The sequence below is a fragment of the Takifugu rubripes genome, chromosome 17 (assembly GCF_901000725.2).
Source record: "Takifugu rubripes chromosome 17, fTakRub1.2, whole genome shotgun sequence".
Classification (NCBI taxonomy): Eukaryota; Metazoa; Chordata; class Actinopteri; order Tetraodontiformes; family Tetraodontidae; genus Takifugu; species Takifugu rubripes.
In genome coordinates, this window is record NC_042301.1 from 1,112,415 (window position 1) to 1,137,505 (window position 25,091).

At 51.9% G+C, this 25,091-nt stretch overlaps 1 protein-coding gene across 1 annotated transcript in view; it reads right to left on the reverse strand.

Moving 5' to 3' along the window:
* Nucleotides 1-2,956: 2,956 nt before the first annotated feature.
* Nucleotides 2,957-25,091, reverse strand: part of LOC105419692 (axin-2) — a 35,814-nt gene continuing 13,679 nt past the window's right edge. Inside the window, exons 4-13 of the mRNA XM_029850227.1 lie at nt 18,291-19,228; nt 16,157-16,297; nt 10,428-10,530; nt 8,668-8,808; nt 7,742-8,163; nt 7,512-7,661; nt 7,202-7,435; nt 6,890-6,991; nt 6,484-6,609; nt 2,957-4,460 (exon numbers count right to left, since the gene is read on the reverse strand). Coding sequence (XP_029706087.1) covers nt 4,334-4,460; nt 6,484-6,609; nt 6,890-6,991; nt 7,202-7,435; nt 7,512-7,661; nt 7,742-8,163; nt 8,668-8,808; nt 10,428-10,530; nt 16,157-16,297; nt 18,291-19,117 — 2,373 coding nt within the window. The 5' untranslated portion in view covers nt 19,118-19,228 and the 3' untranslated portion in view covers nt 2,957-4,333. The remainder of the gene's footprint in view (nt 4,461-6,483; nt 6,610-6,889; nt 6,992-7,201; nt 7,436-7,511; nt 7,662-7,741; nt 8,164-8,667; nt 8,809-10,427; nt 10,531-16,156; nt 16,298-18,290; nt 19,229-25,091) is intronic.

The following is a 25,091-nucleotide window of genomic DNA, read 5'->3' on the forward strand; positions in this document are numbered from 1 at the left end:
GGTCCACGAAGCCTCAAACCTATTTTCCCAATATTGAGAAACGTCCAAGCACGGATGGATCCAAAGGCACCTCCCGCCCTCCCAACAGGCCCTCCAGGGTCGGCATACCAGCCGGTCAGGGAGGAATGCAGCCGGGCTGCCACAATAAACTCCTTATCAGATCACTTTGCTTGAAACAATGGCCGACTCAGCTGTGGTCACCGTGGCCGACTCGGACTCTGCGGCTCGGTTCTATCTCTGGTCCTCCTCCAGAGATCTGAGGCCCGGGCTGCCTGCGGTGGTTCCTGACGAAAGAACGCGGCTAAATGCAGCTGTGGTTCTTCCCAGCCAGACGGTTCCCCTTGTTGACAGTGGTTGAGACCCAAATGTAGCCCGAAGAACGCAGACTACCCCCGGGGTGGTTTTAGGGCCCAACAGGGGGTAATTAGACGGAAACATAAAGCCTCTCCGCAGCTGACACTGGACTGGCGGAGCGAGACCAACAAGGTTAACGAAAGAAAAACGGGCTCACTCACTCTGCCTCGGCTGCAGCAGATCTCGTGCACGTCAGCGGTTCGCTACAGTTATTGTTTCCAAGGAAACGAGGCCCTGGTTAAGGCGTATCGGAAGACACAGCAATTAGCACGGACCCATATTCTGGGACATAAACTGTTTCAGCTTTACGTTTTATCACCACCATTTTCAGTGCAAACACGGCGCCGGGGCCACGTTGTTTGGTCCGACTCATGCTGCTGCTAATTGCTGATGGATCTTCTCTAACGACCTGTGATGATGTCAGAGGAACTGTTGATGACGTGTGAAGGAGAAGAAACGACCCAACGCTGTTGTTGGCGCTGGAACCAAAACCCCGCCTGTGGTTACAGAACGTTGCTAATGTGGGAAACGGTTCCCTGGGTCGCCGCGCTCAGTTGAAGAAAGAAACATGGCGGCCCGTTTGGTACCGGTGCTTTCAACCGCAGAACTGGATCAGAAATATCTCCAGCTGATAGCTAACAGTTAACTGATAGCTAACGTCCGTCGTTAACACCTCTCCACTACGCTCGTTGCTAATTGCTGATAAGCCTGCTGAAAATGTTCTTGCGTAAATGTTTGAGCGTGTTCGGGTCCCGGTCCGGCGCCGGCTGCTCTGTGCTGCCTGACCCGCCGGTGTTCTGCCCCCTTTGGTCACGACGGGAAAGGAAAGGGTCGCGCTAACGCGCCGCTCCGGCTCACTTCCTGCCTCTATCTGGCAATGAGCTGCAGTGTTTATGCATTTAGGAAGATTGCTGGCGGGATCGTCAGAGAGAAAAAGGGTTTATTTTTTCCGCCTTCTCCCCCCCCCCCCCCTGCAATCTCTTGCCTTCAGAAACCATTAATGCCCATTCAACATCAACATCAAGGCACAGCTTTGATGTCTATTCTGGCAGCAGACCTCTTTCTTTCTCCGCTGCCTGCTGCTCTCCCCGTCTCCCTTCTTCTCCCTATCCCCTTTTATCCCTCCCTCTTCCCTTCGCTCACTCTTAACCGTTACTGTACAATCAAATAATTAAAGGGATTTGCAGCCAAATGATTTTACCTGGCAATTAAATATGCAAAACCAGGCAGCAGCCGTGCATAAGCAGGCGATTAAACAGGCCTGCTGCACATCTACAAAGGCTTCAGCAGCACAATAGGCCGCCTCACATGCTAGCTTAGCCTGGGGAGCGACTGGTGTCGGTTCAGACCCGTCTAACGCGGCCATGTTTACAATCCTCCAACCACGCCACGCCAATTACCACCATTCAGGGATAACCGCCATTGTTTAGAGAGAAGAGAGAGATGAGGCTGGTGCCGCTCCGCTGTCAGTCGGAGCGTCACACGCTCGTGTAGGCTGAGCCACGACGCTACGCTTCACACAGCTTTAACTGGGCCCTTTAATGGGAACGCTCTGTGTCCCAGTACAGGCTGGGATGTGGGAGTGCGCCCATATATGCTGCACTGTTGGAGCGCCACTGGCAGAGCGGCACCATCGGGGGGAGAGGGGGAGCTCGGTCCTGTCCCAGCTGCTCCGTGACCAGGACAGGAGGAGCCGACCGCCCTCCCTCTCATCCCAACGCCAAAGCCCTTCTGAGGTCACGGGACCTCTGGCGGCGTTACTGTGCACGTGTGTTAAGACGTGCGCTGGGATGGGAGCTTCACCCACCGGACGCTCTTCAGAAGCTTCGCCTGAATCAGTGTCACGCTTGAGGATTCATCACGCTGCCCGCTGGGAATGCTAATCCAGACGCTAACCCTTCCACCAGAAGTTGTGACTGCCATCACCTGCATTTCTGAGAGCGGGAACGTCACACAAAGGCCGAGCCAAGACATGGGGGGGGGGGGGGGGGGGGGGGGGGGGGTTGGGGGGGGCGCTCCTGATGGGAAAAGGAGAGAATGCCACAGTCAGAGTCCGTCTGTCAACGCGGCGGTGGAGAAAAATGCAAGCGATTTTCCTGGATAGGGTTCCCTTCAAAGCCGGAGCCCCGAGAGGCTGTAAAAATAGAGCTGGGGGGGGGGGGGGTTACACCTGCACCGTCACAGACGCTTGGTTAAACCCTCTCCACCAGTAGCTCGGGGTGCACAGTGATCCAAACGCTGGTGTTGGTTCTGTTGGATCTCCAGGAATCGTGGAGCAAAAGTGCCGATTTCCATCCTTGTCTACGGAAAGACGTGTCTGCTTCTGCCGGGTTACCCCCCCCCCCCCCCCAAATAAAGCCAGATGATTGAGGCTGGCTCCTCTGATACGGGATGCAGGGCGGCACCGTTAGCCACGTGTTCATGCTTAATGGTTCCAGTACCGAAGGTCCACGTTTGACCACCGAGGGGCCGGAACGCATCAATTACGGGCTTTTCTGATTCACACTGGGAACCATTTACCTGGACATTCCAGGACTGGGACAGAATTCCAGGCACGACTGTGGCCGCTGTACAAAAAGTTAGAAAAAGCAAATCCAGCAAATTTCATTTGAAAAATATAAAACTTTAATAAAGGCTACATCTCTTAATAATTACAATAATTATAGGTCCATGTAAATCTTTAAATGAAACTCTTTTATATAATGTATAATTTACAGTTTAGATAATGAAACAAAAGAGGCTTTAAAAACAAAACAATGAGATTACAGGATATTATTAAAAGCATAAAAATATCTTTTCAACATAAAACCCTTCTGAAAACCAAGGGATATATATTAAAACCCTGAAACAGGGCAGCACATGGTATGGCGTCCATGTAGGCACAGGTGTCGTACTCATAACACACCAGCAATAGTCGTGTGTGTGTGTGTGCGTGCGTGTGTGTGTGTGCATAATTACAATGTATACAGGAGCTCAGCTATATACGATGTTACTGGAACAACATTCAAAGGTTAATTCTTCGATGCTGACATCTTTTCTGACGTGCTGGAGGAGAGTCGCCCAAACTGCTTCCTGTTAGCGTGTTACGGTGGCGTGAGCTGTGAACACGCCATTATTAGTGGCGGCGGCGTGCGCTCGGGCCTCCTCTCTGTGTTGGTCTTCGGCCCATCACAAACAAAGGCACAACGAAAAGATTGAGCTCTGTTGCTGAGAACCCCGGGGGGGTTAACTAGTGGGACTAACTCGTTAGAAACTCTCAGCAGCATATAAACCGGGTTGACCATGACAACGCCGGAGGCGGCGAGCGCAGCGAAGGTCGTTAGCGTCGGTCGGACGGGGCCGCAAGGCGCCGGGGGGGCGCTCGGCTCGCGTCCCGTCCTGCGTGGAAAAGTTAGAATCAACAGCAAACATCATCACCACAGTATCTCCCCAGCGTTCTAAAGCAGCTTGCCCATTGGCTAAGACGGGGATGGGGGCGGGGTTTAAGATGTGGGAACAGGGAAGGAAGGTTGTTTTTCCCATCAATAAATAATTAAAAACTCCTGACAAGAGAGAGAAGACACACGTGCACGTGTGGGTGGTTCTGAAGCATTCGGAGCAGGTCGGCAGCGCCGGAGCGTCGGACGCCGGCGAGGACGTGAACGCACCGCGGCGCCGCGGCCTGGTCCACCGGGAGCAGAGGCAGGAGCTCCCTCCCGTCTCCATCCATCATCCTGGTGGTCTCTGCTGTGGTCCTCCTGGTCACTAAGGCTGAGTGGTTGATAAGTCAGGGGGGTAAGACCTCCTGCGGTATTCGGCGTACTTCATTGGCTCGTCTTCCTTCCATCGCTCCTCTTGTGCTGATATATTAACTCTGTTTAGCTTAATATTAGCAAATACAAAAAAAAAAGGGTGTCCAGAGTAACGTTGCTTAATTACAGAGTCTGCTGCTCAAGCTTCAGCTTTTGTTTGGGTGGGCAGACGAGGCGCTGGCGGGGGTCTAGTCCATCCGCTCCACCTTGCCCAGGACCTTGCCCTCGTACATGGGCAGCACGGCGGCGTCCTCCCACACCTCCTCAAACACGGCGCCGCACTCAAATTCATCACTGGCTTTCTTGAAGTAGTACCTGAGGAGGAGAAGCAGGGGGGTCAGCGAGCGGAACACCTTCACCTGTGTGTGCGTGTGTGTGTGTGTGTGTGTGTGTGTGTGTGCGTGTGTGTGAGCTAAATCAATAGATCAGAGACAGACTAAAGTGAAATCTAAAGTGACGGGGTGGCAGCAGGAGTAAATCTGATCCATTTCATCAGTTTTAAAGCGCTTTGAGGCACCTACACGGCTGCTTCCACATACAGGCTCGCGCTCAACTCCCTTTAGTCCAAATCAAACACAAACACACTCTTTGAGAGCCAGAAATGGATCCCGCTCAAAACAACTTAGTCATAGCCTTCAATGCCATGCGTGCACGCTTCAAAGGCTGCAGCCTGACTCCACATCACACCGCTGCACAAACAGAGCTGAACTCTTCCTTTAAACGCCGCCTCTGATCATTCTGCTGCCTCCGCACCACTCTGGCTCCTGCTCCTCTTCACTCCTGGCCATTCCTCACATGCTCATCTGTCCTGTAAGGTCTGATTAGAGTTTTAATTAGAGGCCGTCTCCTGTCTCCTCACCTGGCGTGTAAGCAGCCCTCCCCCCGAGCCCCGCTCTAATTGGACGAGCTGTCAAACCAAGGGCCTCTCTGTCACACACGCTGACGTTTCAGGTGCCTGCCGGTCTGAATATGACTGCAGGGATGTGGACATGCATAAAGAGCCGGCACGTGCACGCGTGCACGACCGGGTGCACGTGCGAGGGTGTGGAAGCAGGAGACGAGGCTCAGTGAGTGGGTGTGATAGGCTGGACACGGGCCTCCTGGAAGGGAAGGCAGGGAGCGCTCGCACTGTCTTCTGGAGGTCAGAGGTCAGCGAGCTAGCCCACTCTTCTCTGCTCAAGCAGCGCGAGCTCCTGGGGTTAGCTCAGTCCCCGGGACTGTGAAGTCTCCTGGAGCTCCTAATGATTTCTCTTCTCTACTTTAAAGCCGGCAAAAGATCAGCAGGAGGCGATTTAATGATAAGCTTTGTAATGGAAAAACGCCTCATTTTGTCGGTCTGCTCAGAATTAAAAAAAAAAAAAAGACTGTTGGACGGGCAACTGCACGGCTCAGACTCATTCAAAGAGCACATTTAAGGGGCGGTTGCGTAAAATTAATTATACACAAGTTTAATTTCCATGATTATAATTTCATGTAAGACGGCAACTTTACACGTGCGGTGAAGCAAACGAGGCTTCGCGGAGCCGGCGTGATGCTAGCAGAGAGGCACGCGCCATCCCCGAATGACTGAACCAGAGATTTTTCCCTTTTATAGCAACAGCACATTTTCACTTGCAAATAGTTGAATACTCAGCAGCAGCTCACTAGCTTTGTTGGAGCGGGGCAGGAGGAGTCTTTCCACTGGAGCACGCTTCATGTGGCAGCATTCCTGCTCTCCTCACAACATCTGGCACTAATATCATCTGGCAGAGCGGAGGCCGACTCTTCTCCACTCTGCCGCTGCCATGTCCACATCAACAGACTCCACACATCGCGTTGCCGTAGAAGCCAAACGCTTCATTCCTGCCTCCTCCCCTTTTACTCACTCCAGAGCGGCGGGATCATGGGATGCTCGGATCTATTTGCAGACCTTCTTTTCCTCCCCCAGCCAACAGATGTTGAAGCCTCCCTGGTTTGACCCAAACAGGACCGACGAGTGTGTTCCACAGCCGACCTGATGGGACGGCTTTCCACCTGACACTCGCTGCTATAAACTGCTCGCAGCCATGACTCCAGCGGGCCGGGTGAGTCCGTGACGTGGAGGAGGAACCTAACGGCCTCTGCACCAGAGAAAACGTCCCCGGCTTCAAAGCATTTATTAAGGCAGCCGTGCAATGAAAATCAGTCCCAGATGTGAGGGGGGAAAACAGCCCCCTCCTCTTTCTGCTCACTTCGCACCATTCTGGAGGCAGCGGATGAGCTCTTTTTCTTCCTCCAACACATCCACACATTCCAGCAGAGCTTCCAGAGACAACCCCTCCCTCAGCCAGGGTCCCTCCCCTCAGAGGGTCGTATTTACCGGTAGTTGCCTTTCTTGCTCAGCTGTTCCTTGAAGTGTCCCAACGTGAGGCAGTGGGTCTTCATCATGCTGCGATAAGGGATCTCCTCGCCACAGAAGAAATACGTGACCACCAGCTCCTTTGACCTGATGATGCAAAGCGGAAAGCAGCGTTAGAGCCGCAGCACCTGCAGACGGGCGGTCTGCATCAATCTGAGGTGGAGAAGGCCTGAAGAGGAAATGCAAGGAGCAAGTCAACGCCGTCTCTAGCAGGTTAAAAGTGAGAAGACGGGAAAACACGGAGACGGAGGCTGGTCTGGGACGCTGGGGAAGGGTGAGGCTTAGGGAGAGTTGAGCTACTGGAAGCAGGACTGGGGTGAGTGGCAGGTTCAGACCAAGTGTCATGTCAGCAGTAGTGAGGACGTACTCGTCTGCCGGTCCAGAGCTGGTGAAGGGGCCGCCTGCAGCGGGACAGACGGCTGCTGGGTGGCTCCGGTCCCTCTGAGCGCTGGGGGCTGCAGCCGATTGCCTTTGATTGACAAATGACAGAGAGGGGCAAAGGTCAGCACTGTTTACCCTCTCTTTAGGATCCACTCGTGCTCTCTGGCTTTAAATTCCATGGAAATTGGTGATTTTATGCATGAAATCATTCCTAAACGCTTTCTTCCCGACTGCCGAGCTCCTCCTCCGAGACACGCCTGGTTCTGGGATGGAAGCGAGGCGTATGATCTGCGCCTACCGTTGTTTTTGTGGCTTTGAGACCTCCTCCAGCCTGCGGCAGGCTTCCTCCAGCTGTGCCAGGGTGTTGGGCGGAGGCAGGGGTGGCATGGCTGGGTCCTGAATGAACGGGTGGCCCGGGTGGTGGCCGCGGAGGTGAGGTCCGCCGCCGATGCCGCCCCCACCCCAGGAAGAATGCGTGCGGCTGGACAAGGTCTTGGAGTCGAGAGGGTTGGACTTCTTCAGGCCCTGAGCACTGTTGAAACAAGGAGCGTGATTATTGGAAGGATGGGGTGCAGCCTGCGGTGAAGGGGGGCATTTGGGGGCCCTACCTGTGGGGCTTGTGCTTGCCCTGCCTCTCGCTCTCCAGGATCCACTGCCAAACGTTCTGGGAGCGCTCGGTGGCGTCCAGAGGGAGGCGTGGTGAAGAAACGCCCTCGCCGCCGCTCTTGATGGAGCGCTTGCACAACGTGCTGCCGTGGCTGAAGGAAACCGACACTCAGAATCGCCGAGACTTACAGGGTCGTCATAGCGACGTGAGCGTGTCAGGGGTTGCACTCACGTAGGGGTGAAGTCAGAATAACTGGCCCCTGCTGGGGGGCAGAGGCACTGCACGCGCTGAGCCGCCTCCGCCTCCATCTGCTCCTTGGTCCTGGGCGCGGCGTGGTGATGGTGGACGTAGTGGTGATGGACGTGCTTCGTGGACTGTCTGCCTGTCATCAGGACTTTGGAGGCCACAGGATAAGCACCCATGGTGGGTCCATGGCAGGCAGGCCCAGCGGGACCCGTCCGATCTGGGGAGCCGGAGCGTGGCGAGCGGCGGGTCACGCCCGGCGACTGGCAGCCAGGAGTCTTCAGGACCCGGGACAGGTGCTCATCCAGGATGGCCTGCGGGTCTTCTTCACACTGGTTGGTAGAGGACAGCAGAGGGTTCTGGAGAGAGGTGCTGCTAAGTAGGTCGCCGCTCTCCTCTCGTTCCTCCTCCTGGAGAGGCAGAGGGAAAATGGGAAAAGTTGAAGCTTCCGACGGAACGTTCACCCGGTCCCACGTTTAAAGACCACAAAAGGAAGAATTGAATTGTGAAATGACAGCGAGTGCCGTCTGTCAGAGCCGGAGCAAACGGCTGGGTAACTTGATTTGAGTTTCCCTTTTGCCTGACTGTTATCTCCACTAACAGGCTCTGGGTGAGCCTCATCTATAATGCAGAGTGTGCCGGCGCTAACAAAGAGACTGGCACTACTCATACTCTGCAAACACGCCACTGGAGGGAATCGGAGCGCTAACTTAGCTTCAAGTGTGCCTGGAATCATAAGTTTCAAAGTTCCACCAGATGAAGTAGCATAGGACAGAAAGAGGCGGCTAAACCAAGACAGACGTGCAAATCCCCTGGTCTTCTCTGACGTGCTACAACTGGCACGAGGAATGTTCAGAGCACCTTGAATGTGAGCTGACATCTCTCTGCAGGAGCCGTGTTTCCTCTCAACGTACCTCCTGGATCTGCTGCAGCCGCTCTTCCAACGAACTCATGGTGTCCTGCTCTCGTTTGAGCTTCTCCAGCCTGGCGATGAGCTGAGCAGCAAAGGCTGAGGGCTCCACAGGGGTCATCTCCTTAGGCAGGCGGTGCGTCCGCTGCAGGGCGGACAACCAACAGGGGGGGACACGTTAGTGGGGGGGGACGGCAGAGTGCTTCTGACACATGCAGGATGCCGCTCTGATCCTCTGCCCTTGCTCCAATCTTATCTCGTTCCAAAAAGCCTGTTCCTCTTCCAAATAGACCTAATCCAGCTGTCCTTGCCCTCCAGCTAACCTGAGCCGTCTCTGCTGCCCACCACACCCCAGAACCTCCCGTGCCCAGTGCCCTCGGCAGTGCCAGGATGTGGGGTAAGGGTTAGAGGAGGGGGTCGCGGTGGCGGGGTAGCAGTTGGTCTCGCTCGGAGGGGAGGCCCCCTGCCTGCACCCTCTGTAGCCCAACCAAGCCATCAGCCAGGCAGCCTCTGAAGTCAGCGCACTTCAAAGGCCCCTTGTCAAACATCAAAGGCACACTAGGGTGGGAGGGACATGCGGCTTTAAATCTCCGAATAAAAGCCAGATATCGACAGAGAGGAGAGCGTGAGGAAGGGAGACGAGGAAAAGGGGGTGGGGGGGGGGCAAAATTAACAGCATGAAAAAAGGAAGGGGACCGAGACGTGCCTTAGCGGAGCGGCAATGGTGGCGAGGATAGAGGGAGACAGAAGGAGGGAGAGAATGGAGGAGTCAAATACTGGGAAGATCTGAGGAGAAGGAGCCAGTTATTTCCCGGCTGCGTGCAGGGCAGCTCAGAGCGACTCTCGTCGCATTAGCCTTTTTTTTTTTAAACTACATGTGCTGGTTTCTCTCTCTTTTTCTTACTTTTTTTGTTATTTAGCACACTGGCTTTCTTGATTTTGACTCTTTTTTTTGTTGTTCCTCTCATCTCTTTGTAGACACGATAAAGGGAAGAAGAAGAAAGGCAAGCAGAGCTGCTGGCAAAGGAGCGCCAGCCCTGCACGGGGCCCCCGCTGCCTGGGGCTGGTGCATCATGGGAGACGGAGCCATCTCCAAATCAGGAGGGAGACATTAAAGGATTGCAAGTGGGAAAGGAGAGCGATTGAGAGCAGGAGACAGAAAAGGGGAACAGGCAACACTGACAACGCACTCGCAAACACACACAAGTCTCCCTCACACACGGAGCCGCCGGGATACAGACAAAAGAATCTCAACACAACAACACAACGCAACACAACAACACAAAGACAGCCCACACTGGCACTGCTGCAGCAGCTGGAGCAGGTCGACGTTTCATATCGCTTAGATCACATTAGATATCTGATGGGATTGAATGTGTATCGTGAGCAATTATCGACTTTGAGTTTGACTTGATGAGACTAAAGACGCTGTAAGATGGAACACAACATATAGGCTTATTTTATTATGCAGAAGAGAGAGGGAGAAACAGGGCTGGGGATGGAGGAGAGGAAAAAGAAGGGAAGCGGGATGTAAATTCTGCCTTTCATTTACCCCAACTTTTATATGAAAATGAGGGGGGGGGTGGAATAGTGTATTTTGACACAACATAAACTCAGTGGGGGGAAAAAATGAAATAAAATACAGCACGACTCCTCCAGGGAATCAGGACCCAGTTGTCTGTCAGTGTGTGAAAGTTTGAGTTTAGCAGATTAGAAAAGAGGAAACGGCGGAACGGAAGTGTAACTTAAGGAAGTGGGGCTCACCGGGAAGTGGGGGAGCGTTATCTGCCCATTGATCTTCACACTGCGATGCATCTCGCGCTGGAGCTGCTTCTTTGTGCCTAGTTTGTATGGAGGGATCCCATCCCTGCGAGAAAAGGAAGACGACATTAAACATTTAAATTTCATAAAGCGTTTTAATAAAACCCGACGGATGTGAACACTGGGATCCTGCACATTAGCACGGTTGTCTTCTTGGGCTACGAGAGCCTTTGGGAAGCTCTTCACCATTGAAGTGACAGCACGCCACCACCCCTAACCCCTAACCCTAACCCTGACCCCTAACCCTGACCCCTAACCCTGACCCTGACCCTAACCCTAACCCTGACCCTGACCCCTAACCCTGACTCTAACTCTAACCCTAACACTCTAACCCTAACCCTAACCCTAACCCCTAACTCTAACCCTAACCCTAACCCTGACCCTAACCCTGACCCTAACCTAACCCTGACCCTAACCCTAACCCTGACCCTAACCCTGACCCTAACCTCAGCACGTTAGAGCCAAATCACAAGACTGGGGGGCATCAAACAAGACATCAGGACAGCGGCAGAGACGTGCTGAACGTCCACAGGTTAGCTCAGGCTAGCCGCCGCCGCCCAGGTCACGGGCCTCCTGTTCAGGTGGTTCTGCTCAGCCTAACTGCTGCTTGATGTCTTCATTTAAAACTGGAGCTGCAGCGAAGGAAGATCAGGCGTCTCTGGACAATTGAGCATTTATTCTGTGAATCTGTCTCCATTTTCCATTCGGTGTCTGCGAGGTTTTCCAGTCAGCTGCCACTTACGCTGGGCCAATTATCTTGGCCATTTTGGCTGCTCAGAAGTGTCTGACCCAGCCCAAACGCTACTTTTTCTGCTGCCTCTTTGAAATCTCACACTCATGCACATATGCACCCGCTGCCATCTTCGTTTGGCAAGCACTGTGCTGCGAGCCTCTGATCTTAGCAACATCAAAAGGCTGGTTTGTAAGATAAGGTAATGTTTGAAGTTGGTGCAGCAGCATTCCCCAGCGTCCAAGTAAATCCATAAATAAGATATAAGCAAAAAGAGAAAAAAAATCCCCCACCCCTTCTTCCACCCCCTTCCCAAATCCTCCTCTTCTTGTTCTTTATCTGGGAAATGAGATTCAAATTTGCAGCGAGCCTTTTAACCGCTGTAAAAGGACACTAATCAAACTGTTCCCTCGAATAAGAGGAGAGCTTTTATTAGCTGGGGACAAGGACGGTGGAGGGCTCCGTATCAAGGACCTCGGTGAGAACAATTCATGCTGATGTCCATTTTTCTCCCCCTGTTTTCAAGTTCTGCAAGTCACATTTCAGACCCCCCCCCCCCCCCCCCCCCTCCTCCTCCTGCCAGAACCAGCGCTTCACACCCTGCATGCCCTGGAGAGCTGGAGCCATCAACCCTGGAGGCGACGCACAGAACTCTTCACAAGTCAAACTCAACGTCTGCGCTAACAAGCAACAACACGATTCCCACCAACTTTCATTTTTGCCTAATCACTCCCAACTGCTTCCTGCCCGAGCAGCCGTGCAGGAGCGGGACGCTTTGTCCAGGTTGGGGAAAACACTCTTTCATGGTTCCACGGGCCCTTACTTTATGGGATCTCCTATTCAGTTGTGCAAGTCATTTTCAAAGCAGCCAGCCACCCTCTTATCCCCCTAAGCTCCCCTCACCTAACAATAGGCTGAAAGCGATTCAGTTAAGCCCTTTATACTCCGTGCACTTTATTTTCTCACTCCCGTGCACTCCAAGCTGCACCATTCCTGCTATTGGCTGTGGAGGGTGGAGGAGGACCAGCGTGGAGGGATGGGTGTGTGGAGGTGAGGTTTATGGGGGTGCCCTAGTCTGGCCAGAGGGAGTTCCTTAAGCCTGGTCCCAAGGTCTAGAAATGAGGAACCCTTGTGAAAGCCTGACAGACACATGATCTCAGCACGCCACAGAGGCCAGTGGCAGGAAACTGACCCACCATGTGAGTAAGCCTCCTTTCATTTGGTGCCAACATTTTTCAATGAGTTTGTCTTCAGGCCCAAATGGACCCCCCTCGGAAGAAAAACACACACACACCCACACACACGCGCACACACACACACACACACTCACTCTCTCTTCAAGGTCTTCAAAGGGAAAAGCGATTAGATAATATGAAAAAACAAGTCTGTTGTGGCAGAAGGGTGGGTGGGATAGATACACTTCAACTTTGAGGAAAATGAAGCAACGCCCCCACCCACATCAAGACGATCCCATTTTTCCTTCCTCCTCTACAGCCTGTAACGCATCGGAATAAACTTCAAAAGGTCTTCACATATAATGACTTTCCCAAAGTCATCTCCCTGCAGCCACCACAGAGCGGAGGAGCTACACGGATCATTCTAACATGTTACAGACGGTGACGGGATCATTCTAACACGTTACAGACGGTGACGGGATCATTCTAACACGTTACAGACGGTGACGGGATCATTCTAACATGTTACAGACGTGGTGACGGGATCATTCTAACATGTTACAGACGTGGTGACGGGATCATTCTAACATGTTACAGACGGTGACGGGATCATTCTAACATGTTACAGACGGTGACAGGATCATTCTAACATGTTACAGGCGGTGACGGGATCATTCTAACATGTTACAGACGGTGACGGGATCATTCTAACATGTTACAGGCGGTGACGTGGTGACAGGATCATTCTAACATGTTACAGACGGTGACGGGATCATTCTAACATGTTTCAGACGGTGACGGGATCATTCTAACACGTTTCAGACGGTGACGGGATCATTCTAACACGTTTCAGACGGTGACGGGATCATTCTAACACGTTTCAGACGGTGACGGGATCATTCTAACACGTTACAGACGGTGACGGGATCATTCTAACACGTTACGGACGGTGACGGGATCATTCTAACATGTTACAGACGGTGACGGGATCATTCTAACATGTTACAGACGTGGTGACGGGATCATTCTAACACGTTACGGACGGTGACGGGATCATTCTAACATGTTACAGACGGTGACGGGATCATTCTAACATGTTACAGACGTGGTGACGGGATCATTCTAACATGTTACAGGCGGTGACGGGATCATTCTAACATGTTACAGACGTGGTGACGGGATCATTCTAACATGTTACAGACGGTGACGGGATCATTCTAACATGTTACAGACGTGGTGACGGGATCATTCTAACATGTTACAGACGGTGACGGGATCATTCTAACATGTTACAGACGTGGTGACGGGATCATTCTAACATGTTACAGGCGGTGACGGGATCATTCTAACATGTTACAGGCGGTGACGGGATCATTCTAACATGTTACAGACGCTGACGGGATCATTCTAACATGTTAGAGACGGTGACGGGATCATTCTAACATGTTACAGACGGTGACGGGATCATTCTAACACGTTATAGACGGTGACGGGATCATTCTAACATGTTACAGACGGTGACAGGATCATTCTAACATGTTACAGGCGGTGACGGGATCATTCTAACATGTTACAGACGGTGACGGGATCATTCTAACATGTTACAGGCGGTGACGTGGTGACAGGATCATTCTAACATGTTACAGACGGTGACGGGATCATTCTAACACGTTACAGACGGTGACGGGATCATTCTAACATGTTTCAGACGGTGACGGGATCATTCTAACATGTTTCAGACGGTGACGGGATCATTCTAACACGTTTCAGACGGTGACGGGATCATTCTAACACGTTACAGACGGTGACGGGATCATTCTAACACGTTACAGACGGTGACGGGATCATTCTAACATGTTACAGACGTGGTGACGGGATCATTCTAACACGTTACGGACGGTGACGGGATCATTCTAACACGTTACAGACGGTGACGGGATCATTCTAACATGTTACAGACGTGGTGACGGGATCATTCTAACATGTTACAGGCGGTGACGGGATCATTCTAACATGTTACAGACGTGGTGACGGGATCATTCTAACATGTTACAGACGGTGACGGGATCATTCTAACATGTTACAGACGTGGTGACGGGATCATTCTAACATGTTACAGGCGGTGACGGGATCATTCTAACATGTTACAGACGTGGTGACGGGATCATTCTAACACGTTACAGACGGTGACGGGATCATTCTAACATGTTACAGACGGTGACGTGGTGACGGGATCATTCTAACATGTTACAGACGGTGACGTGGTGACGGGATCATTCTAACATGTTACAGACGGTGACGGGATCATTCTAACATGTTACAGACGTGGTGACGGGATCATTCTAACATGTTACAGACGGTGACGGGATCATTCTAACATGTTACAGACGTGGTGACGGGATCATTCTAACATGTTTCAGACGGTGACGGGATCATTCTAACATGTTACAGACGTGGTGACGGGATCATTCTAACATGTTACAGGCGGGTGACGGGATCATTCTAACATGTTACAGACGTGGTGACGGGATCATTCTAACATGTTACAGACGGTGACGGGATCATTCTAACATGTTACAGACGGTGACGGGATCATTCTAACATGTTACAGACGTGGTGACGGGATCATTCTAACATGTTACAGGCGGTGACGGGATCATTCTAACATGTTACAGACGGTGACGGGATCATTCTAACATGTTAGAGACGTGGTGACGGGATCATTCTAACATGTTACAGACGGTGACGGGATCATTCTAACACGTTACAGACGGTGACGGGATCATTCTAACATGTTACAGACGTGGTGACGGGATCATTCTAACATGTTACAGGCGGTGACGGGATCATTCTAACATGTTACAGACGTGGTGACGGGATCATTCTAACATGTTACAGACGGTGACGGGATCATTCTAACATGTTACAGACGTGGTGACGGGATCATTCTAACATGTTACAGGCGGTGACGGGATCATTCTAACATGTTACAGACGTGGTGACGGGATCATTCTAACACGTTACAGACGGTGACGGGATCATTCTAACATGTTACAGACGGTGACGTGGTGACGGGATCATTCTAACATGTTACAGACGGTGACGTGGTGACGGGATCATTCTAACATGTTACAGACGGTGACGGGATCATTCTAACATGTTACAGACGTGGTGACGGGATCATTCTAACATGTTACAGACGGTGACGGGATCATTCTAACATGTTACAGACGTGGTGACGGGATCATTCTAACATGTTTCAGACGGTGACGGGATCATTCTAACATGTTACAGACGTGGTGACGGGATCATTCTAACATGTTACAGGCGGTGACGGGATCATTCTAACATGTTACAGACGGTGACGGGATCATTCTAACATGTTACAGACGTGGTGACGGGATCATTCTAACATGTTACAGGCGGTGACGGGATCATTCTAACATGTTACAGACGGTGACGGGATCATTCTAACATGTTAGAGACGTGGTGACGGGATCATTCTAACATGTTACAGGCGGTGACGGGATCATTCTAACATGTTACAGACGTGCAGACGCAGAGTAGCAGCCAAACATTTTCCTGAACATCCATCAACCTTTTCCTGGAGAGGCCTTGAAGGAACAAGAGGCACATTTTGTTCTATGGAAACTATACAATTCACAGCCACTCTACAAAGGTCAGCCGACTGGAAAAGTCAAGGCTCATCCTCAGTAAAGGAAGCGTGGGGGGGGTGAAGGGGATGGGGGGGGTCTGGAGACACTTACACGCTGCTGTCTGTCATGGACATGGAATCATCCGTCATGGCATCGCTGGAGATCTCGCTGTCGTTGGCACTGGTGGCGGGTGCAAAAATGTAGCCAGAGTTGACAAAGTAAGGACTGGCGGGGTCTCCCCGGCGGTGGGACCTGGGGGGGGGACACAAGCGTTAACGGGTCGCCTCCCCAGCTGTGGCGGGGAGCCTTAACGAGCATCATGTTCGCTTTAATCCGTTATCATTTAGCAGACTGACGATTCTCTAATGAGCCCAATGTTTGTGACACGCTGGAGCCTCCAGGGTTGTGATGTCACACTAACTTCCTGGTGTGGTGTTCTTTTCTCTTCTTTTTATTTATTTATTTATTTATTTGGGGGGGGGGGCTTATTGACGTTTCCATTTTTTTTACGTTAGCACCCTTTTGTTTGCATTATCAATGTTCTAACGCCGTCCACAGATCCTCCGTCTTCTTTCACCTCTGCTTCTCCCTTTCGGCCGGTCTGCCCCCCCCACCCCCCCACCTCGACTCTCTCTGATTTTCTTTCTAAAGTCTCTCTATCTTTCTCCTCTCTCCTGCTGTGCTGCATTCCTGTTTCAGTAGAGAAGGGGGTGGACAAGGAAGAGGGAGGGGAAAAAAGAAAGAAGGGGGAACTTGAGCTTTAGAGAGGGAGGGGGTAGCAAAGGGGGAAGGAGGGCCCCTTTCTTTATGAGAATGCCTTCTGCTGGGAGTGTTGAGAAGAGAACCCCAGCATGACTAAAGCCGTAGGCCCCAAGCACAAACCTGACCTTTGGAAGGTTCTCGCAGAGAGTCAGGTATTTAGCACAGCTGGGCTCTCGGCCCCTCTCTTTCTCCGGCTCTTTTATTTCTTTCATGATCCCCCCCATTCCTGTCTCAGTCCCTTCCCGGCTCACCTCCGTCCGACACATTATTTTATTCCAAATAGAGGAGATAAAAGTGCCGCACACATAATCTGCAGCGAGACGGGATCAGTGGTGGAAGCGGAGGAACGTGGTGGAGGAGGTATTGTTGTTGTGTTTTTGGAGCGGAATGTTTGAGCTTCCGCAAAAAAGGGAAGAAAGAATCCGTGCAGTGGCAAAAATTAGTTCCACATGTTTGAGATGGAAATTGGTTGACCTAAAGAGATGGTGAGGGGCAGCGAGAGCAGGAGACCAGAGAGAGGAGGCTCTCCCTCCCACATTTCTGTGAGAGGAAAGAAAAAAGAATCCATGGGATCACACCAGGAAACCAGGAGGTGCCCACATGTCAACAAACCCCCTTCCTATTGGCTCCCGACTCAACATGGCCACTTGGAGGAAAACCTGTGTGTGAACCATGATGTTCTCCAACAGCCCGACGGAGGATCGGATCCTGTGGGCGCAGGCTTATTAAACCATTCAGGCTTATTAAACTACCCCCCCCCCCCTTTATATTTCTGCTCTCATTCAGCGCTGAGATCACTTTAAGCATGAATTGTCTAAAATCGGTACTTTTCCTCACAGCATCATGAGAAACTCAGCGACGCTCAAGTGTCCCTTCATGCGAGCTCATGCATGAAACCGGTTCTGAAGGTGATCCGGGCTCAAGAATCTAAAAAGAAATCCACCAGTGGACGGGGGGGATCTCCCCATGAAAGGGTTCAACACACATATCGCACAGAACTGACCAAAAAAACTCTACATTAGCATTAGTGTGTGTGTGTGAGTGTGTGTGTGTGTGTGTGTGTTTGTGGGGGGGGGGGGGGGGGGAGAATAACTTTACAGTATCATCGAAGTGTTTTATGTTGTTTTAAAGTCATTGGCGTCTGAACCGGAGGAAGGGCTTCAAAGCACAGGAAACTTGAGCAAGCCAGCGGAGGGCTGCCTGCGAGACACCATTTACTTAAAAGGAAGGCTGAGCTTCATTGATGTTTGGTACCCCCCCCCCCCCCCCCCACCCCCAACTGACTGCAAGGCAGGAGGGCACAAACAGCCAGATTTGTCTGATACCCTTTGATCAGGAGACTTTTCCCTCCATCGCGGTCGTTTCCCGGCATGAGAAGTTGACAGCATTTCATTAATTAACTAATGAAGGTGATGAAGCCACAGGCGAAAGGGCATCGTGCGAGCACACAGGCACACACGCTCGGGACGAGCAGCGCTCTTACCGGCAACTGTTCTCCAGCACCTCAGCGGCGGTCCGGATGCTAGCAGTAGCCCTCAGCGTTTTAGCAGACAGCCCGACAACCGTCCCCAAAGATTTGGTCTTCAGGTCGTTACAACTCCACTCCTCTTCCTCCATGAGAGGAGGAAGGTATCCACACATCAGTTTGAGGCTGCCGAGAGAGTGGTTCATGTAGGCGGCGTTCTCGCAGCCGCTGCGCACGTATTCGAGGTATATGTCGGAGGTCAGAAACATCTGGTACGCGTTCTCTTCCATGGTAGTCTGAATCTCCATCTGCGCCTGGTCAAACATGGCAGAGTCTATCTGCTGTTTCTTGATACTATCCCGTATGAAGGTCTTGGTGGCGGGCTTCAGTTGCTTGGCGACGATGCTCTTGTTGTCGATGTACCGCTTGAAAATAACTTTGGCAACTCGCAAAGTTTTGGTATCCTTTAAGTCCATCTGCCTGAAGCCGTTGCAGGCGAACCAGAAGTCTAAAGTGTCCACGCAGTTCTCCCGCTCCAAAAAGGTCCTGAAGAGGTGAGCGCCGTCTTGGTCGCCCAGAAGGAAATGCAGAGACTTTGTCCAGCGCACGAGCGGCGAGTCGGGCGACGCGCTCCCCTCCGGCTCGCCGAGTCCATCCTCGTTCCTCCGCGGCGTGGAGCCGGGCGGCGCGGCGCTAACCGGGGTCTCTTTAGCCCTGCTCTGCGCTCTCATTTTGGCAGCTCTGGGGTTGTAGCATGATGCCTCTCCCTCCTCCCCCGGCACCGGAGGACGAGGGGCATCTTCTCGGAAGCTACTGCTGATGTGCTCCGTCAGCGCCCTGCTCATGGCTCCAGCTCTGGTTGCCGTTAGAGAGTGCCGCTGTGCCTCCGCTGAGCTCCAGCCTAATCCTCCTCACTCTCTAAAAGCAGCGGGGGAGCTTCTCAGCTCCTCTTCACTCTGAAACACAAAGTATTGATCTAATCAAAGCCAGATCCTGCCGAACTTCAAAAAAGGACATCAAGTAAACAGTCCCTTTCAAAAAACCCACGCTGGGCTCACAGAAGGGAAATATGAAAGGCTTTCTCCGTTTCATTTATCTATTTATAATCTAAATGAGAGATCAACTGCAGCCTACATTATCACTGCGCATTGATCTGTCACATCAAAATGCATTTTTCAGGAATAATCATCTCACGGCGCCTCCGTCTCCACCGAAACATCTCCCAACTCTGGCTTACATGTGTTCTCCTAACGAGTCCATGTCACAGGCTTCAGCTCCAATTAAATCCCAATCTGTTTCGGAGAACCGCTCTCTAACGCGCGCGCGCGCACGCACGCACGCACAGCCATCCGTACCACGCTGACCTTAAGCGGTGTAACGCACAGGGTAAAAAGCCTCGCGGGAGAAGCCAGTTGCTCGCGCGCGCGCGCCGGTGTGTGCGCGATCAGTCGCGTTAATATCGATCAATCACGTGAATATGAAACCGCAGCGTTGACGCCGTTTACCGGGACAGGCGCCACCCGAAGCCCCGTTCCAGCCCGGCCGGGCTGCACCCTCGGCGCCATGTCTCCCCGACGCGCGTAAACTCGGTGCCGACAGCGCGGACATGCCAAACCTACCATAGCCGAGCGGTTCCGAAGTTTAAATACGACCCAAGTTCAAATATTACTCCTCCTGCGGTGCAACTGACACAGTCCGAAACTATCCGGAGAGTAATCCAACACACGGCGACGCCGGAGCCTTTCAGAAGCGCTGCCCTGCCGCATGGGTCCGGGTCCGGGTCCGGGTCCTCTGTGCACCGTCCCGTTCCACAACTGACCCCGGAGCCGCCGAGCTCAGCCCCTATGTAGATGAGTGGGTGCCCAAATGGGGAGAAGGTAAAGGAGGAGTTGGGAGGAGGGGGCTCGGGTTGAAGAATACATCCTACTTTTCGCTGCAAGAAGACGCACCAGCCGACAAACACTCGCTTTTCATCTGGGCTGCGCGCGCGCGCGCGCGCACGCATCACATAAGCTTCTTATCTATCTCACTGTATTTCTCGCCCACAAACAAGAAACATAGCCCGCATTTCTCAACTTCAAAGCTCGGCAGCAGCGCTTCAAAGCGGCCGGGAGAGGGGGCCTGTGGACCGGCTCCAGCAACTCACCATCGGCGGAACCGAGCCGCCTCCTCTCAGAGGTTCAAGTAGTCCGACAACACGCTGCTCTCCTCCCGCTCCCGTCACGTCCTTCCACTCGGGACAACAACCGACGCGGATGCGCGCACAAAAAGCCCTCGCCCGTCGACTCTCCCCCCCGAACGGTGCGTAAAGGAGCGATGGGGGCGGCGGAACCCTCCGGGCTGCTTCTGGAGCGACTGGGCTGAAGGTTTGACTGCGGACTTCAAAGTAAAACAGCGCTGGCCTGGTCCCGGAAGATCCATAAAAACCCTGCGCCTGATCGACGCAGCAACTGGTGAAATGAAGCATTCACGCGCATGTGCGCTCGCAAAAGGTGGAAAGATTCAAAACCTGCTCCGAGTCGCTTCCAACGCGCGTCCGGCGCCGCCCAAAACGCGCGTTTAGCGAAACGAACTAAAGTTTTGTGGAGGGGGAAGCGCTCTACGCGGGTGCCAGGACCTTCTGAGAGATGCGCGATCGAGCCGGATCCCCGGGGATCCGGAGTGATCCACCGCGCCGGTGGCGACGCTCCCGCAGCCCGGCTGCGATCCCACCAAGTTTCCCAGGAAACAGAGCGAGAAAAACAGCCGTTTTATAACATCTGCTCTGTATCTAAACGCACATTAAATAACGTCTGCAGCTATTAAAGGGGAATTCTTGAAGTTATTAACCCGGTTCGGTAATCCCGCGGAGCAGAGCTGTCAGCCAATGTTCATATCCGTGGCTGGATTCCAGCTACAAAGACGTCAACCCAACAACTGCCAGTCGCGCGCGCAGCGTGACAGTTTGATTGAAATGGGACAGAGAGCGAAGGCACAAGCTGCTCCCCAGCCTTTAATTCACGTGACTCCCCTAATGTGGTTGTGACAGAATCTCTAAGCGTGGCTTAAACACTGATCCAATCCCATGATACTCCAGTCCATACTGTCCCTTTGATGTTTGAAGGAGAATATGATTATATAAGGCGGAGGATCCAAATTCACCAAAGTCTCGGGATTTTTCAGGGCGATGAAGCTAATGAAGTCCAACAGCTCCGGGCTCCAGCATTTATGTGTTTAACACCCTTCATGATCAACCTGCTGCAGCGAGCGTTGCTCCAGAGCTGAGGTCGAGGAGACCAACACGCCGGTTGTGGCCTGTGCTGGGTTCATGCAACAAGCTCTGATCTCAGATCAGTCTACCTCAGCCATTAGCTTTGCTAATGTAATGCTAATGTGTTGCTAATGTAACACTATCTGGCAGAGTAAAGCCTCTCCCACTGTGCACGTGTGTTAATAAGAGCAGGTCATGCAGTCACTGTTTATACTACAAGACAGGAGAACACACACACACACACACACACACACACACACACACACACACACACACACACACACAAACAATGTCTGCAAGATGGAACACAAAGTAAAAATGGGTCAGTGGAATTGGCCGTGTATAAGATGTCATCAAGTAAAGGCTGGATAAGAAAATAAAGTCAGCAGAGGGTTAAATCCATCCCAAGGTTCCAGAGCCCCCCCCCCCCCCAGCAGAACTTTAAGTTTGCTATTTTTAGTTGAATTCTAAAGGTTGCTGCGATGCTAACGCCTGGAGACCACACCTGTTGACCCTTCAATGGCCACTCTTGTGTGTGGACGTGACAAAAGAGAAGAGGGTGCTATAAAGCAGTGACAAGAAGCCCCCTTTTTTGACCCCTCCCTGACCCCTTTGTGGGGGCTCCGACCATCCGCAGGAAGATCCAAAGCACAAGCATGAGGTGCTGCCACCGAGGTGCCTTTAATCCCCATAATGTGGGGCGACCCGGGGCCTAATTGAGAGCCTGAGGTGGGAAGAAATGAAAAGCATCTGGTGGATCAGCCGATACTGGTCCTGAATCAGCGCCTCCGGCGGAGACAATGGCGCCCGTGTGCGTGCAGATACAGGTGTTGCATCAGGACGTGCACAAACAAACCGGACTTTTCATTACGGCGCGGGTGGAAAGGGTGCGAGCGTTCCTTCCGCGGCTCTTGTCATCCCTCGCCTCGGCGCTGTTCTGCAGCCCTCTTTGATGCCGCATCATTAGTTGCATCAGTCAAACAGTCGGCCTCTGTTCTCCCTTTTTGTTCTGAAGAACTTCTGGATTTGCATCAGCCCCCAGTGAGCGTTCATACGGCGCCGCGCGGCCCGTTTCATCGGCCTCCCGCTCCTCACGCTTAAACCCTGGAATTGTGTTAAGCTAGCAGAGAGAGAGGGCGCCTAATTGCAAATAACCCAATCTTGGGCAGTTCAAAGGCTGTGGCGGGTTTAAGTGATAATTTTGGCTGGAGCATCCCCACAAACACTAATAAAATTAAGTGCATCGGAGGGCGGGGTGGGGGAGGGGGGCGTGGCCAGGCGTCCCTTTGAACAGAGCCTGTGATCAGTTCCCCCTCTCAATTAGCGTATTGTCCACTTGTCCTTTCAGCTGGGAGGGAGGGGGCAATCTCCCCCCAGCTTCCCTTTGAAGTGATTATCCCTTTATCTCAAGCCTGAGCGAGGAATATCTTGAGGGACAATGGCAAATTAAAGCCCATATGGAGGGAAGCGTGAATGTCTGTTTGTAAGCTCAGAGAGAAATGGGAGAAAAGGAACGATAGAGAAATAAATAGGCTGCGGGGGAGGGGGGGGGGAGGGGGGGGCAAATAGCATCATTCTGTTTGCATGAGCTGAGGGTGAGTGGTCCATGTCAACACTCATCCCCAAAAGTAATTTAGGACTCGTGCCCGAGTCGACACTTGTAGCACAGCGAGTTTGAAAGAGCTAAAGAAAATAAGTCGGGAGGAGTGTGTGTGTGTGTGTGTGTGTGTGTGGGGGGGGGGGGGTTCTGTCACAACAGGGAGGGAGGACGGGGGAGATAGTGGGATGAGTGCAGTTGTCAGCAGAATCAGATGGCTTGAAAAAGACACAATTAAAGTGTGGAGTTAAGACGCACTTTGAAGTTGGACATGGTGCATAAACACGCGGAGCCGGAGAATCCGGCCATTCAGGCGCCTGTTCCAGCCCGTTAGCGTCGCCCCTCTAAAGGCCCAATTCCCACTAAATAAACTCTAATTTCATTTGTGGGGACTGAATCCCAAACAACTCTGGCACCAAAATCTGCTCCCTCTTCAAAGGAAATAAAATAGAGCGTGATCTTTAAGACGCCCCTATTGAACGTCGCTGTGTGTGTGCGTGTGTGTGTGTGTGTGTGTGTGTGTGTGTGTGTGTGTGTGTGGTGTGGGAGGGGGGGCACTGAGGATGAATAATTACTTTTCTCCCCCCTTCTTCTCACAATCCTGTTTCTCGGTGGCTTTAACTTTAATAACGTATAGAAACAATGCGTGATTCTGGGTTCTGATCCGTCTGGGCCCGGCCGACCCTGGAGCCCAGGACCCTTGGACCACCACCTTATCTGATGGGAGCGGGTGTTGTCGGGTCCACCGGTGCAGACGGGCCTACAGCTGCCTGCATTTCCATATGAACGGCCCACAGCCATAGAACATCGGTGTTTAAAGTTTTTCCCATTTTAAGTAAAGCTGCCCAGTTACTCATCAAAGATCCGATTAAAAATGATGTTAATTAGAATCAAAGGTAATGTAAATGTCATGTATGTTCATGTATGTTCATGGCATGTTCATGTATGTTCATGTATGTTCATGGTATGTTCATGTATGTTCATGGTATGTTCATGGTGTGTTCATGGTATGTTCATGTATGTTCATGTGTGTTCATGGTGTGTTCATGGTATGTTCATGTATGTTCATGGTATGTTCATGTATGTTCATGTATGTTCATGGTATGTTCATGTATGTTCATGGTATGTTCATGTATGTTCATGTGTGTTCATGGTGTGTTCATGGTATGTTCATGTATGTTCATGGTATGTTCATGTATGTTCATGTATGTTCATGGTGTGTTCATGGTATGTTCATGTATGCTCATGTGTGTTCATGTATGTTCATGGTATGTTCATGTATGTTCATGGTGTGTTCATGGTATGTTCATGGTGTGTTCATGGTATGTTCATGGTGTGTTCATGGTATGTTCATGTATGTTCATGGTGTGTTCATGGTATGTTCATGTATGTTCATGGTATGTTCATGTATGTTCATGGTATGTTCATGGTATGTTCATGTATGTTCATGGTATGTTCATGGTGTGTTCATGGTGTGTTCGTGGTGTGTTCATGGTATGTTCATGTATGTTCATGGTATGTTCATGTATGTTCATGGTATGTTCATGGTGTGTTCATGGTGTGTTCATGGTGTGTTCATGGTATGTTCATGTATGTTCATGGTATGTTCATGTATGTTCATGGTATGTTCATGGTGTGTTCATGTGTGTCACGGATGTTTCACTTTTGCAAGTTATTGTATTTTCCGTCAGCAAACATCAGCGAAAGCACATTTAACTCTGGGGTTAAGAGCCAATCAGAGTTATGGAGGAGGAGGAGGAGGAGGAGGAGGAAGGGGAGCATGAGGAGGAGGAGGAGGAGGAGGTGGAGGAGGTGGAGGAGGAAGGGGAGGAAGAGGAGGAGCAGGAGGAGGGGGAGGAGGAAGGGGAGGAGCAGGAGGAGGAGGAGGAGGAGGGGAGGAGGATCAGGAGGAGGGGGAGGAAGAGGAGCAGGAGAAGGAGGAGGAGGAGCAGGAGGAAGAGGAGGAGCAGCA